This window comes from Nomascus leucogenys, chromosome 16 (genome assembly GCF_006542625.1).
Source record: "Nomascus leucogenys isolate Asia chromosome 16, Asia_NLE_v1, whole genome shotgun sequence".
NCBI classification, from domain to species: domain Eukaryota; kingdom Metazoa; phylum Chordata; class Mammalia; order Primates; family Hylobatidae; genus Nomascus; species Nomascus leucogenys.
Genome location: NC_044396.1, coordinates 40,633,924 through 40,648,978, shown reverse-complemented (window position 1 = coordinate 40,648,978; position 15,055 = coordinate 40,633,924). Strand labels below are relative to the sequence as shown.

General features: G+C 36.0%; 1 protein-coding gene across 5 annotated transcripts in view; it reads left to right on the top strand.

Annotated features, from left to right (window-relative positions):
- Positions 1-15,055, top strand: part of PCMTD1 (protein-L-isoaspartate (D-aspartate) O-methyltransferase domain containing 1) — an 84,543-nt gene that overhangs the window by 46,781 nt on the left and 22,707 nt on the right. For all 5 annotated transcript variants that reach the window (XM_012508592.2, XM_003255948.4, XM_012508596.2 and 2 more), the window contains one exon: positions 10,050-10,152. Coding sequence is in view for 3 of the 5 variants with exons in the window: in XM_003255948.4 (XP_003255996.1) it covers positions 10,050-10,152 (103 nt within the window). In the remaining 2 variants the exon portion in view is untranslated. The remainder of the gene's footprint in view (positions 1-10,049; positions 10,153-15,055) is intronic.

The window sequence follows — 15,055 nt, the reverse complement described above, 5'->3', positions numbered from 1 at the left end:
GGAGAATGGTGTGAACCCGGGAGGCGGAGCTTGCAGTGAGCCGTGCCACTGTACTCCAGCCTGGGCAACAGGGCGAGACTCCATCTCAAAAACAAACAAAAAACACATTCTGCAGGTATCAAGGTTTCTGTATAAGATATACTCTGTTTTATGCATCAAACCAAACCTCAGTTTCTTCTCTATACTCTGTTACACTTTTTTTTTTAAAGGAATTTTTTTTTTTTTTTTTTTTTTTGAGACATAGTCTCACCCTGTTGCCCAGGCTGGAGTGCAGTGACACGATCTCAGCTCACTGCAGCCTGTGCCTCCCAGGTTCAGTTGATTCTCCTGCCTCAGCCTCCTGAGTAGCTAGAACTAAATGTGTGCGTCACCACGCTTGGCTAATTTTTTTTTTTTTTTGTATTAAAGACGGGGTTTTGCCATGTTGGCCAGGCTGGTTTTGAATTCCTGACCTCAAGTGTTCTGCCCACTTTGGCCTCCCAGAGTGCTGGGATTACAGGTGTGAGCCACCATGCCTCGCTCTGTTTTTTTTTTTTTTTTTCTTTTTAGGAATTATAAAGTATATTTTTTTTGTTTTTTTTTTTGAGATGGAGTTTCACTCTTGTTGCCCAGGCTGGAGTGCGATGGCGTGATCTCGGCTCACCGCAACCTCTGCCTCCCACGTTCAAGCTATTCTGCCTCAGCCTCCCTAGTAGCTGGGATTACAGACATGTGTCACCACGACTGGCTAATTTGTATTTTTAGTAGAGACAGGGTTTCTCCATGTTGGTCAGGCTGGTCTCGAACTCCCGACTTCGGGTGATCCACTCTCCTCAGCCTCTCAAAGTGCTTGGATTATAGGCGTGAGCCACCGGGCCTGGCCTTTTTTTTTTTTTTTTTTTTTTGAGACAAGTCTTGCTCTGTCAGAGCCCAGGCTGGAGTGCAGTGGTGCCATCTCCACTCACTGCAACCTCTGCCTCCCAAGTTCAAGCAATTCTCCTACCTCATCCTCCTAAGTAGCTGGGATTGCAGGCATGTGCCACCATGCCCAGCTAATTTTTGTATTTTTAGTAGAGATGGGGTTTCACCATGTTGGGCAAGATGGTCTCGATCTCCTTACCTTGTGATCTGCCCGCCTTGGGCTCCCAAAGTGCTGGGATTACAGGCGTGAGCCACTGCGCCTGGCCCATCTGTTCTTGATATGTGATTTATTTGGGGCTCTGCGAGCAAATCTGTTTTGAAAACAACCTTTTATTTTAGGCTAATCACATTCTCTGAAATTCATGAAACTCTTAACTATTTGAACTATTACTTCTTAGTCCTAGTTAGGCTTCTGGGCATCTTTTTTCTGCCCTTGTGCTCTATATGGAGTTGCCACCACTGTTCTGTTTCTTAGATTTTTTTTTTTTTTTCCCCTCTCACTTACACTGGTTGTGGAGTAGAAGTCATTACTGACAACCACCTCTTTCATTGATGCTAACTCTTAAAATCAACATCCAGGTGATTTTGTGTTTATGGATAATATTACTGCTGATTACAGGGTAATAGTAAATAATAAAAATAATAAATATTAGGAAGCAATACAGGTTTTACAGAGTTTTCATAGTAATTTCTTCTGGTTATATTTTTTCATACTATTCTTAGAAGTTAGGAAGAAATTTCTCCAGTGATGTGAAGTGGCTTAGGTGGTTCTCTGAGCATTTTGAGTTTTATCTTTGTGATTAACTGTTTCCCAACCAAGATTGTCTATGTAGCAAATACAGCCAATCCTTACTATTTGCAAATTTTGTCTCGAGAATTCACCTACTTACTAATACTTACTTGAACCGCCCAAATCAAAACTCACACTGCTTTTATGATCACTAGCGAGCTTGCAGAGAGGAACAAAAAATTTGAGTCTTCTGCTTTGCATCTTCCTAGCTAAGGTGGGATAAAGTGAAGTTCTCTCTGCCTTGTCTCTGGTCATACAGAGATGACCAAAGGCATGTCACAAGCTCCCAGTCTGCACTGGGGTCTGTTGATGGCTTGAATCCCAATTCTGGCAACAGTTCGTGGGGTGGCCTCAGGCAAGTCACTAACACTTAAGTTTATTTTTTCTTTTGTAAAATAAATAATATAGTCTTTACAGGATGAGTTCTCAGGATTTAATGTTATAATCTATTTGATATATTTATGTACATATCTTCCTAAGGAGCAGTAGTTCATCTTTGGCTAATTCATTGTTTGCTGTATTTTTTTTAGAACATAACTAGTATACAGTAAGTAATGAGAATTGACTGCGTGTTACTTTGAGAAAAGTACTAAACCTTTCTGTATTTGTTTCCTTAAGTGTAAAATTTGTGAATCTCTATCTCCCTATGTAAGAGCTGGCACCTATGGAATTGTCTTTGTTTCTCTGTGACAAAGTCTTCCCTAGGCTGAGTTGGATGTTGGACCGAATGCGTCAGGTTAGAGCCAGAGGTTAACTGGAGTTGGCAGGGCTGCTTGGTCTGCTGCAGTTCTTGGTCTCGTCTGGAACCCGCCGTCACGATCTCTCTGGGTTTGGCTCTTGCAGGGTCAGTCCGTCTACCCTCCTACACCCTTGCCAAAAATTGTTTCCTTGGATTTCACATCTCTATGTGTTATGTTTATAAATAGTTTGACCTTTTTTGGGAATGAACAACTTTGGCTTTATCCTGTAGTGAAGGGTGAATCTTTCTTCTTTCTTCAAGTAACATCCACATGCAAAGGATTCATAGATTTCTGCCTCCAAGGTCTGGCACCTGAGCTCTGGACACTCTTGATCTTCCAAGCTGCACTCCCAAGCTGGGTTCTTAAACATGTGGTGCCTGCATCCTGTTTCTTCTCCAGTGTACAAAAGATTCCAGAAGTGAGGCCTGTCCCCAACTATTTTTTTCCTGCCCTCTTCCACACGTGACAAAAAGTTTAACAAATTCTCTTCTTTCTCCTCTGTTTCCTTTCTTAGTGAAGAGCACTTTTTTCTTCTAAATTACATAATGCAGAAACCTGAGTACCAGTCTCTCCTCTTTAATTTTATTTTGTGGAGTAGGTAACATAATCACAGGGCTGAAAATTCAAAAGTATCAAAAGGCACACTTTGAAATATTTTCCTTCTCTTCCTCTCCTATATTTTACCTAGTTGCCTCCCCACTTTGACGATAACTTTATAGAGCTCTGAGGACACTGCGATTTTTGCACGTACATAATGCTTTATAGGGATGATAGTTGGCTTGGAGTCAGAAGCAGATTTATTTAGAAACAGAAGGAAGATATTTGTTGAATTTTGACAGATTTCTATCAAGCAACTAAAATTAATAAGAAATTAATTTTGAATGGAATGTACTTAATAACATTTACTTCTGTGGCATGCATCATTCCCTGCCATCAGATAATATAGATTTAACATATTTTTTTGGTCAGGCACTATTTTAAAATCAAGACATGAAAAATATTTTTATGCTTTGTGGATATCATTTGTTTCAGTCTTCGTTGTGAACCTTTTAAATTTGAGACCGTAGCTACATTTGTGTACTTTGTCATTCTTTAAAGAAGTATTATGTTAGACCCTGTGCCAGCTGCTGAGGATACAGAAGTGTTCAAGACACATCTCCTACCCTTGAAATTGTGCATGATGCTTCTGAACTAGCAAAGAAAGTGTGGTGTTAATCTTATTGGCTGTTCTTCATTTAGTCTAGTAAATATTTATTGAGTATTTATGTGAATCTATCACCATGTTGGTCCCAGGTATCTTCATGTACTTCACAAATAGATGTGCAGTGGAATGAAAGAGCTGATGAAAATGTCTTCCAGGGAAAATGATTGCATTAAGAAAAATTTGAGGCTGGGCGCGGTGTCTCATGCCTGTAATCCCAGCTCTTTGGGAGGCCAAGGCGGGCGGATCACCTGAGGTCAGGACTTCGAGACCAGCCTGACCAACATGGAGAAACCCCGTGCCTACTAAAAATACGAGACTAGCCGGGTGTGGTGGCTCATGCCTGTAAGCTACTTGGGAGGCTGAGGCAGGAGAATCACTTGAACCCGGGAGGCGGAGGTTGTGGTGAGCCAAGGTCGTGCCATTGCACTCCAGCCTGGGCAATAAGAGCAAAACTCCCATCTCAAAAAAAAAAAAAAAACAGAATTTGAGTCAAAATCTGAAGCTGTTTAAATTAGCTTTTTAAACTATTCTGTAATATACCTTAACAGATTTTTTTCTCAGCTTATTGAATTTGCTTTGTTAGAAATTTAATCTCTATTTTAATATTCCATTGCACACAATGAGGTATAGTCATAGGTTGTTCTTGACCTGTTAGTCTTGAATATTAGCACATTGTATAGAAATATGTAAATGAACTAATTGTGACATCTGTTCTTGATATTTCGACATTTTAGAGATATGGTTTACTTAGGGCCTTGGTTCCGTTCTTTGTAACTGTGAAACCAACAAACCAACACTTTGAGATCTTATGTAAACATATTTCTAAGATTCATCTGTGATAAAATAGAGTAGCATATACATAGCCATAGACTGAGAGGAGCCTGAGGGACTAGAACTTGTTTCTGGTAAATTCCAGGACTTGTTTCATGATGCCTTCTTCAGAACTGGAGAGCAAAGAACAAGGTCTAATCTTATTAGCTTCAGAGTGGTTCAGCTAACATGGCAAGACTCAGGACAAATTTGATAGTGTTTGATGTTTTCCCCAATGTGATATAGTTGGATGGGAGAAATAAGAAATTAAATAATTAAATATATCTTAATAAGTGTTTGGAATATGTTAGAACAGCTTCTCTTAATCGTCTGGGCAATGATTACTTCGCCTTTCGCTGATTGCTTTCTTCCTTTTTCCTTTATTCACCTTTGGTCTGTTTTATTTTTGTGCATTATACCACAGGATATTTGGGAAAAGAAAGAGTGAAACCTATTCCTGTCGACTTTTTACCCGTTACTCTCCCTGAATACTTACAAAGTTGTTTATAAATCTTTATAAAGATACCTTATTTTATCTAACTAAAATTAGTAATAAAATATCATTGTAATTTATTGAAAGATCCTTTTATATTTATATTTTAATTCTCATTGACTTTATATTAGTTTCATAGAAACCTAATGACTGATCCACCTACTCCCCCTTGTGGTGAATATTTAGTTTTAGCCAAAATACTCTTATTGGTAGCTATTAACTCTTGATGTTACTTTACTATAATGAGAACAAAGATTTGGATAGTCCGAAACAGATTTTAAAAAATAATTCAGATGGGGCTTTATCATAATTAGGAGGAGTGGCTAGTACTGCTCAGCCCCAGTTGCACGTTAGGATTATCTGCAGACCCTGGGTCACACCCTGAGAGATTCCATTTTATGTGTTTGTGGTAGGACCCAGGCATTTACAGTTTAAATCAAATTTAGTTTAATCTGCTTTTAAAAATTAAAAATTCCCAGGTTATTCTAGTAGGCAGTCAAGGTTGAGAACCCCTTATGTAGGTTATAATTATGCTTCTATAACTATTTCTGTATATGGGGAGAGAGCACATCATAATTTTTAACAACAGTTTTATCTGTCTTACATTATAGTGTGCAAAGTACTTTTACACAATTTAGTGCTTTTTCCCAGGGACGACTATTATACAGTGGGAACTGGTCTTATAGTGACTGGTCTTAGATTATACAACAGTTACGAGGAACTGGGATTGGAAACCAAGACATCTGACCTTTAATCTACTACCTTTCTCACCACACCAGTATTTTGACCTCAGAGTCCTCAATTGAAATGATGGATCTTGAATTATTTCATCTTCAGAACTTTATGTATTGTGAAGTACTTGTTGCCTGTGGCTATGTTCTGTAAGTTAGCTTTACACAAAATACTAAAGGCACAGTGAACTTCATTCAAATGCAGTGTGGAACTCGCAGGTTTCCTTGGTCTGCCTCAGTCTTCTACTCATCAGCACCACACTGTCAAAATGTTGGACATTACAAGGGGTGAACATAGACATAAATAAAAAAATATTGGTATTGCATAGACACTTGATGCCTAAACCTAATAATTATTTACTTTTATGTGCAAGCTTGGGTTCTTGACTAATTGGTAAATGATAAATGAACTAGATTAGATCCAATTATTAGAAAAGCACTCTTAAGAGTGCAATGAATGTGATTTGAAAACTTGAAAGCAGCCTAGATTTTATTATATTTGTTGTTGTTATCAATGGGGGTTTGTCAACCTTAAAAATTATTTCTTATGTAAAGATACCTAGGAATTTCTAATAACTGTATTTGTTTTAATAAACTTTGACTTCGCTGTATGTTTCTATGTTCTCTTTAATATTTAGCTATTAAAGGTCAACATTTTCTTTTTTAAAAAATATATGTTACAAAAATTATGCCCTTGTTTCATAGAAAAATCTTTACATTGGTGAATACAAAATAATATTGGAATTCAGAGTCAAATTCATGCCTCAGTTGGCCTGTTAATATCATCATCTTTTGGATACCATTTCACTTTTTTCCATTGACAACTTGTACCTTTCTATTAGCTATATATTACTTGTTTGTTTATTTGAACATTTATGTTCTTTTTTTAAATCTTTCAGTAGCCCATTGTTTTTTGATTGAAAAAGTTATACATGCAAATGGTTAAAACAAATTTTATACAAGAGCATATAATGATAAAAATGTTTCCTTACCACCCTAGATCTCTTAGTCCCCTTTCTCAGAAGCAGCTATGTATGCTTTTTCAATTTTCTGTTTTATTTTCCTGTTGTTCTATTTAATGCAGATACCAAATGTGAGTTGTAATAATCAGCATTGCATTACATTTTTATACACTTAATGCATTCAAGGTGTATATCACATTCTAAATAAATGAGATATTGGTGACATTGCTATTTAAATTCTGCCTTTTATTAATGCATTTTTCTTTTTAATTTACTTTGAACATGTTAGTTACCATTCACATTGTTAAGTAGTGATCATTAAAGATGTGCCTCCATGTCATTGAAAATTAAACAGTTTCATCTATAACAAATCATAAATGGTGTTTACAATTCAATATTAATGCATAGCATATTTTACATGTGTATGTTGTTTGTCAAATCCTTTACATATTAATGAATTGTCTTTATCTTTCATTATTAAATATCTTGTGTCAAGGTAGTATGAAAAACAAGTTATGTGAAAAAAAATTAAATTTTCTTTAAGCTTATTTGCAAAAGTTGACACTTTGCTTTTAGATAATAAGCAGAAAGCAGGAAAAATAAAACGAAAAAGAGACCAGTGGCGTCTTTAACTGAGAGCCTAGAACTTTGAAATTCAGGTTCTTTCTGTTAATAATGCAGTTTGAACTATGGATTAGAAGCCTTGATTACAGATTCTTAACACCTTTGTTATTATATTTATACATTCTGTCTTATAGGAAACATGGAGTGCCAGCAGTATTGACCTTTTTAATTGATCTCGTATCTATGCAGCCCTGGTTTTTCTTTTTTCATTACAATGTAACTAGTTTTTATTTTGTCTCTCTTTTTTTTTTTTTTTTTCGTTTTAAAGACACGGTCTCACTCTGTTGCCCAGCCCAGATTGCAGTGGCAGGAACATAGAGTCTTATAGGAAACATAAAAGTGCCAGCAATATTAACCTTTTTAATTGAACTCCTATCTATGCAGCCCTGGCTTTTCTTTTTTTATAAACATGTAACTAGATTTTTTTCTTTCTCTTTTTTCTTTCTTTCTTCTTTTTTTAAAACAAACAAAACCACGGTCTCTCTCTCTTGCCCAGCCCAGAGTGCAATGGCAGGAACACGACTAACTCACTGCAGCTTCTACCTCCTGGTCTCAAGCAATCCTCCTGCCTCAGCCTCTCTAGTAGCTGGGATTACAGGCATGTACCACTAAGCCCGGCTACTTTTTTGTTTAGTTTATTGTAGAGACGAAGCCTTGCCATGTTGCCTAGGCTGGTCTCGAAGTCCTAGGCTCAAGCAATCCTCCCACCTCGGCCTCCCAAAGTGCTGGGATTATAGGTATGAGTCACCATGCCTGGCCCTAGGTTCTTAATGGGTAATGAGAATGTAAACATCTCATGTTTTATAGTCAATGGATCACCCTAAAAGGAAGAAAGGGAAATTAGGTTTATGTCATAGGATAGTATTTTTCTTACTATGTACATAATGTTAAGTAAGTGTAGTTTTATTTTTTTTTCTTTGTTTGAGACAGAGTCTTGCTCTGTCACCCATGCTGGAGTGCAATGGCAAGATCTTGGCTCAATGCAACCTCCGTCTTCCGAGTTGAAGCAATTCTCATGCCTCAGCCTCCCAAGAAACTAGGATTACAGGTGTGCACCACCACACCTGGCTAATTTTTGTATTTTTAGTAGAGACAGGGTTTTGCTATGTTGGCCAGGATGGTCTCGAACTCCTGGGCTCAAGCCATCTGCCCGCCTTGGCCTCCCAAAGTGCTGGGATTACTGGCATGAGCCACCACATCCTGCCTGTGTTTGAACTATTTTAAATGAGGAAAACCATTTGGTTTTTTAAAACATTTTATGTGTTGACACCTATGGAAATTCAAATTCTCAGAATATTCACATTTAATATATTGAAAAGTGACTTCACTGTGTGCTTGTCTAATTTTAATTTTTTGGCTGCTTTATTATTTTGAATATAAAAGATTTTAGTTTTACTCAGTTTATCTGGAGTAATAGGAATTACAAGAAGTCATAAATGATTTTGGGCAGATGTTCCAGTTTTCATTTGAAGGCTAAGAGTTCATAAGGAAGGAAACAAGCAAAAAGTTTGACGTTGCTTTAATCAGGACAATTTATAAAATGTAAAAACATTGCAAAGGAAGTTAATTCTGTTGTGGTTTGATGAATCAAGCACCTTTTTATTTAATTTTCCTATTGGAACACATTTTTTCAAGTAAAAGCAATGTTTTTATAAAAGTATAGTAGGGGAAGGCATTATCCTTATCTGATTTTGGTTTGAAGATTATATCTGAACATTTTGGTTAAATTTTTATAGTTTGGATATTTCCTAGACGGCAAACCATATTTTACATGTACTGTTTGAACATTCAAACATGACAATTTATGATTGTGATTTTTTGGTTAAAAGTACCTAATGGTCAGTAGAAACAATCCAAATATGCACTGTCGTTTTAGACATTTGGTAGAGGGCACATCCAGTTAAGTATTTCCTAAAGATACTGAAAATAATACACCTTCAAGGACCAATGTCAAAGTAAAACAAAAATGTTGAGTGGAAAACCTGGTTGGCCCAATTTCAGAAGTTGAGAAGGGACTAACTGTGTGTTCTCATGTGGGTCACGGGGCAAGTTAGTATGTACAGTAGCCTTAGGAGACACTGCGTCCTTGTATTTTCAGCGTGAGTCGGTAGTAGGGTGAGGGAAAAGTGCCAGCCCAATAACATCTCTGGGGGCTGGGAAAACTCTCCTCTATTCATTCCCCTTTTCCTGGGAGGTAGTCCATCCATGGGCATATGTAAAGAGAAATCCTAAGTGAGAAGTGTAAAAGATGCTGGAGCATGAGAGTCAAGTCCAGCATGCTGCCCGACGGCCACATTCTGCTAGGCACTGGGAGCTCCAAAAGGCATGGAATGGGGTGGGAATTTAGCCTCTACTGGCTGGGGGTAGCGATTCCCTGAGACATTTATGTAATATCTGTGTCAGCCCATGGTTTTAGGTATTTTGAATTACCAATTGTTTTAGCAAATGATAAAATAATAGCGAGTAACTTAAACTTCACTTAGAAATACTATTCTTTTGGCAGTTTTGTCCTGCCAGATAAGCTACTCTCTTGGGAGAACTCTGTAGGTTTCAACCTTATGCCTGGTAGTAGTTTTTGATTGAAAACTCAGGCAGCTTTTTTTTTTTTTCCCTTTTTTTACATTAAAGCAATGTACGTGGATTTCCATTCAACTTTTAAGTCTGTGGCTAGGAAGTATTTACGTATTTCAAGCCATCTTTAAATACTCCTGTGATGTATAAATGAGCAGAACTTAAAAGAGCTCTGTAAGGGTGTATTATTAATATTTTTTATAAAAATGCTGCTACGATTGCAGGTCCTTTTGGAATAAATCATGGGATTGAGCTTCATTCAGATGTGGTGGAATATGCCAAGGAAAAACTGGAGAGCTTCATCAAAAATAGTGATAGCTTTGATAAGTAAGTATTCATATCTATAGTTTTGGTTTGAAATCACTTAATAAATAGATACATGCAACATGTCTATTCTTGAACACTATTGATCCTGACTGGCTCAATTGAATGCAGCAAAAATCAGTGCACCATAAAATGAGAAAAAGTTAAGATTATTCTGTGCTATAACTTTTACTATATATAATTCTATAGTAAATTGTAAACAATCTAGTGATTTTTTGCTACTACCACTTTATTAGTAATGTTGAATTCATTAAACATTCAGGTATCTTTTCTGGAGATACAGTGTAATAATGCTGTGATTGCAATATTTGTCTGGAACTGGTTTTTTACCTTTTCGATAGTAATTTAGTAGTTCTTTCCTCTTCAGTTGTAACGTAAGAGGTGGTACCTGTCAGTATACAAAGGACTTTAACATATTCAGCTACTTTGTAATATATCCAGAAGAAATGATCATAGAAATACATCGATATATCTTGTGATAGGATTGTTTATAAGAAATTGGTTTATAAAACCATTGTTTTGAACCCACAATATAACTCCTCTTAGAAGAAACATTGCACAGGTTTTGGTCCTTGGGCTGGCAGGAAAAGTCCATTTGTTGTGTAATCCTAAAATTCTGCATTGCTATAGAGCAAGAGCACTTATGCTGAAATCCATGAGCTCTTTGAAATTGTGTAAAATTTGGAGAGCTTTTACATCTCTCATTTCACTGTGTATCTGATTTTCAAAGAGAAAAAGTGTTAAAAAGGATAGAAAACACAAGCCTAGAATAGTCACTTTAAAGAACAAAGTTTTAGGCAAAAACACTGAGAATTTCAACTTGGCTTGTTGGGAGTGGGCCCTCATTTATCTCCAGCCCTTGGCTATGACCATCAACAACTTGAGTGGGGGGCTACATCAGAACTGAGGGCTTTTCTCTAGAAAGATCTAGATTGAAGGACAGTACCAGAGAGAAGAAGCCAAAAAACCTTGTGAATATCTTCAGAGGAATGTTTATTTTCCCCCTCCTGCCTTTGCCCTTCCTCCCCTTCCTCTTGTACTTTTGTTTCATTCCCCTTTGCAATCCCAGTTTGTATTTATCATCTGGCAAGTGGCATTTGATTGGTTGAAGAACAGAAACCTGATGTAATGGAGCAAAATCCTCAGTTCTTACAGTGAAGGCAAGATCTTGTGTCTACCTAGGTGTGATTGTAACCGTGTTAAAGATTGCAGGCAGGCATGGGGCAGTTGCGAAATGCTCAGGTTTTTTTACTGTAGTTCAATGAATTTAAGCAAGCCACTTTAATTTTCTGCATTAATTTACTGAGCACCATCCTGTATCTTATTTATGCTTGTCTTTATAAACGACACGTAATGCACATTTTGATTCGTTTTTCAAGGCTTACTGTGTTGGTTCATATCCTAGTTCCAAGAAAAGCACGTTTGGCAGAAATAAAAGTTTTTAGTCCAAATTATTTGATAAGAAATTTGGATTCAATTTTAGCATCCTTTTGTGTCTTTATCGTTTCTCTCTGTCTTAAGGATTATGGTGGCATGGTAAATGCTTAGGATGTAGTCATGAATGTATTTTTATACAGTTATTAGAACTATAGAATTTTGTTCATTTTATTTAATTGCTAGTATTTGTTTTGATCTTGAAACAATGTACACAGAAGGGCTTTTTGAGTACATTTGAATTTAGAAAATATAAAAGTATTAGTAAAAGCAAATTTTTAAGGTCTATTTTAAGCTCTGTTGTATGTTAGTTATTAATAGATTTCACCTGTTAATACATGAAGACACAGATAATTCCATTTTGGGTCATTAATTGAGCAGAACAGACTCAAGGAAGACTCTTGAATCAGTGAAGCAACTCTGTGCAAATGTCTGTGGAGCTCAAGCTTATTGCTGGCAAGAGGGTATAGTCCTGGGAAACAGTAAAATATGTTGTGATTTGAAGCGTTTCTATGTTGATGTAATTTAAATAATCACAACACAGATAAGTTTGAAGACCACTTGTATAAGTATCTCAATTTTTAAAAATTCTCTAAAATTGTTACTTTTTTTTTGTAACTGTAAAATACTCAAATTTCCCTGGCTTGTATTTCTTTAGTTTTATTTTCGTTACTGTGTTACACAGGTTTGTTATTCATAAATTGATGAATCATAAAATACAGTGATATGACTGGTATAAATGTTTCTCTAACTTTTAATGGTCTTGTTTTAGTTACTATATGTAGTTGTTTCTAAAGTGTTTGTTACAGCTTATTTTTGAAACAGATTCTTACAATCATGAACTAGTCTTGAAGAAGACAGTTCTGAAAATTTTATTATCCTAATCTTTTCAGTGTACTAAAACATTACTGTTATGTATTTCAGATTATAAAGTAGCTTATATACAAGGAGTAGTAGGTACTAGGGAAATGTTTCATTTTGCATAATGTAATGAGTGGCTGGATTCAATGGTTTTTTTTTTGTTCCTTTTATTTTATACAGTTTGGTTTCAGTGACAAATTATAAAAATGATATTGTTCTTACGTGTGTTTTCATTATTTTCAATTTGTCTTGATGTTTGTGGATAATATTTAAACTAATTTAAAGTTGAAAATATTTTACAAACTTGCTGTGCAAAGTGGTTTTAAAAATCTCATTTCTAAGCAGTTTTATTTAATTATGTATGGTTCATCAAAATATATGTTTTAGTTAACAAAATATAAGATAACTGAGGAAAATTAATTGCCATTTATATATTCCTTAGTACCAGATTACCCTTGATTATGTGTAATGGAGAGAGAATAAATAGCTGAAACCTAATATTCTTCCAGTTTTTTTTATCCTGTCGGTTTGGATCATTTTTTAATCAGTCCCCTTTTCAAAAGTATTATCATGTCATGATTTGAATTGCATTTTTAAGGTTTTCTTATATACATGTATTTAAGATCATAGTAAACTTCCAAATACAGTAGAGGGGGTAAAATCCATATGCTAATCAGCATTAGAATATATAATGTTAGATGACCTTTTTAAGAATACAAATAGGCTCACACTATAATCCTAGCACTTTGGGAGGCCAAAGCAGGCGGATTGCTTGAGCCCGGGAGTTTGAGACCAGTCTGGGCAAAGATGGCAAAACCCTGTCTCTACAAAAAAAAAAAAAATTTACAAAAATTAGCTGGGTATGGTTGCACATACCTGTATTCCTAACTACTTGGGAGGCTGAGGTGGGAGGATCGCTTGAGCATGGGATGCAGAGGTTGCAGTAAGCCAAGATTGCACTCCAGCCTGGGCGACAGAGTGAGGCCCTGTCTCCAAATAAAATACAAACATGTTTTTATGTTGTATAAAGCTTGATTCCTGTGTCTTGAAAGTAGTATTCTTTCTTTAAAAAAAGTATTGTAAGTACTTTTAAACTTTGTATGTCTTAGTCTTATATCATCAAATGAAATAATGTGGAGAGTACATAGCGCTGATTTACTGTACTGGAGATGGGAGGGAAGGGGGAAGTTTCATGTCTGATGTATTCCTTTGATACATATGGTATTTTAAAATTCACTGAAATTCTCTTATAAAAATGATGTGATTTCAAGGGTCCTCTGAAACATTGGCAAGTTTTTCCCACAAATCCCAGTTATTAAATCTTTTAGGCTTGCTAAGCTAGATGGTCTCTGTTGCCACCACCTGACTCTGCCTTTGCAGTATAAAACTGGATGCAAATGCCATGAAGATGAATGGGCTTGACGGTGTTCCAGTAACACTTTATTTACAAAGACACTCTGTTTACGAGCTGTAGTCTGGACTTGGCCTGCTGTCCGTAGTTTGCTGACTCCTATTGTACTTTTATACATGCTCTCCTAAACATCCTGTTTTTAGCTAGACAAGTAAAGGCCTTTAGATATCTGGCTTTTGAGAGGAAAGGAGGATATTGGGAAAGTCAAATCATGGGTCAGTATTTGCTCATGTACAGTTAAAAAATATCTCCAGCTTTATTAGAAGAGTATGTTAAAGGAGCCTGAATTATAAACTTTTTACCATGTAAATACTTTGAAAATGAATTACCAGTATAGCATTTATTTATAGCCACACATATGTAATGCATATACATGTATGTATTTGATTTGGCTCCCTAGAATGCATGCTTTGGAGAGGGCCATTTTCTCGTAAAGCATTAATTAGGCCAATAGATCCTATATTCCTCCCCTTTTAGGTGACTTGTAGCTGTGACTTTGAAAGTATGACTGTGTCAGTAGCCAAATGAGTATAATGTAGTTTGAATTATTGGAGATTTTCATTCCATATGAATGGAAGACCATTGTCTCTGTATAGTTTGCCATATAAATGAGTCATGATATGAGTAATGAAAACAATAATGAGATGATAAAAAATAATAGCACCTAATATGCGTTGTCTGTTCATTTTAACCATTCTAAATGTTTTATCCACAGTTCTAGAGACAATATTAATTGGTGTTCACATTTCCCAGATGAGAAAACTGAGGGTTAGAAAAAGAGGCTATAACCGGAGCCTGGGAGTCTTTACTTAGTTCTGTTTGGCTCTTATGATGTAAACGTTGATTTATTCTAATATTTCTTTCCAGCAAGGTACTGCCATCAATGAATTACAGCCTAGCAACTTGGATAGGAAAGTTTCCTGGATAGGAAAGTTGAAAGAGTACTTTTATTTTCATCATTTACTTTTTTCACATTAGAATTAAGGAATGCTGTTAATGCATTTAATTCACTATAGCATTTATATTAAAGAGCATAGCTTGTTCATTAATGAGACTTGCCTATGGCATGAATTTTTATTGGGGTCAGGGATGGGTGGGGGAGGCAATTCATTATTCAAATTTAGTTGAGGTATAAGTTTTATATGTAGAGTTAGAGTAGACTTTTGTACTTTAGAAGATTTAGTTGATATGGTCATATCT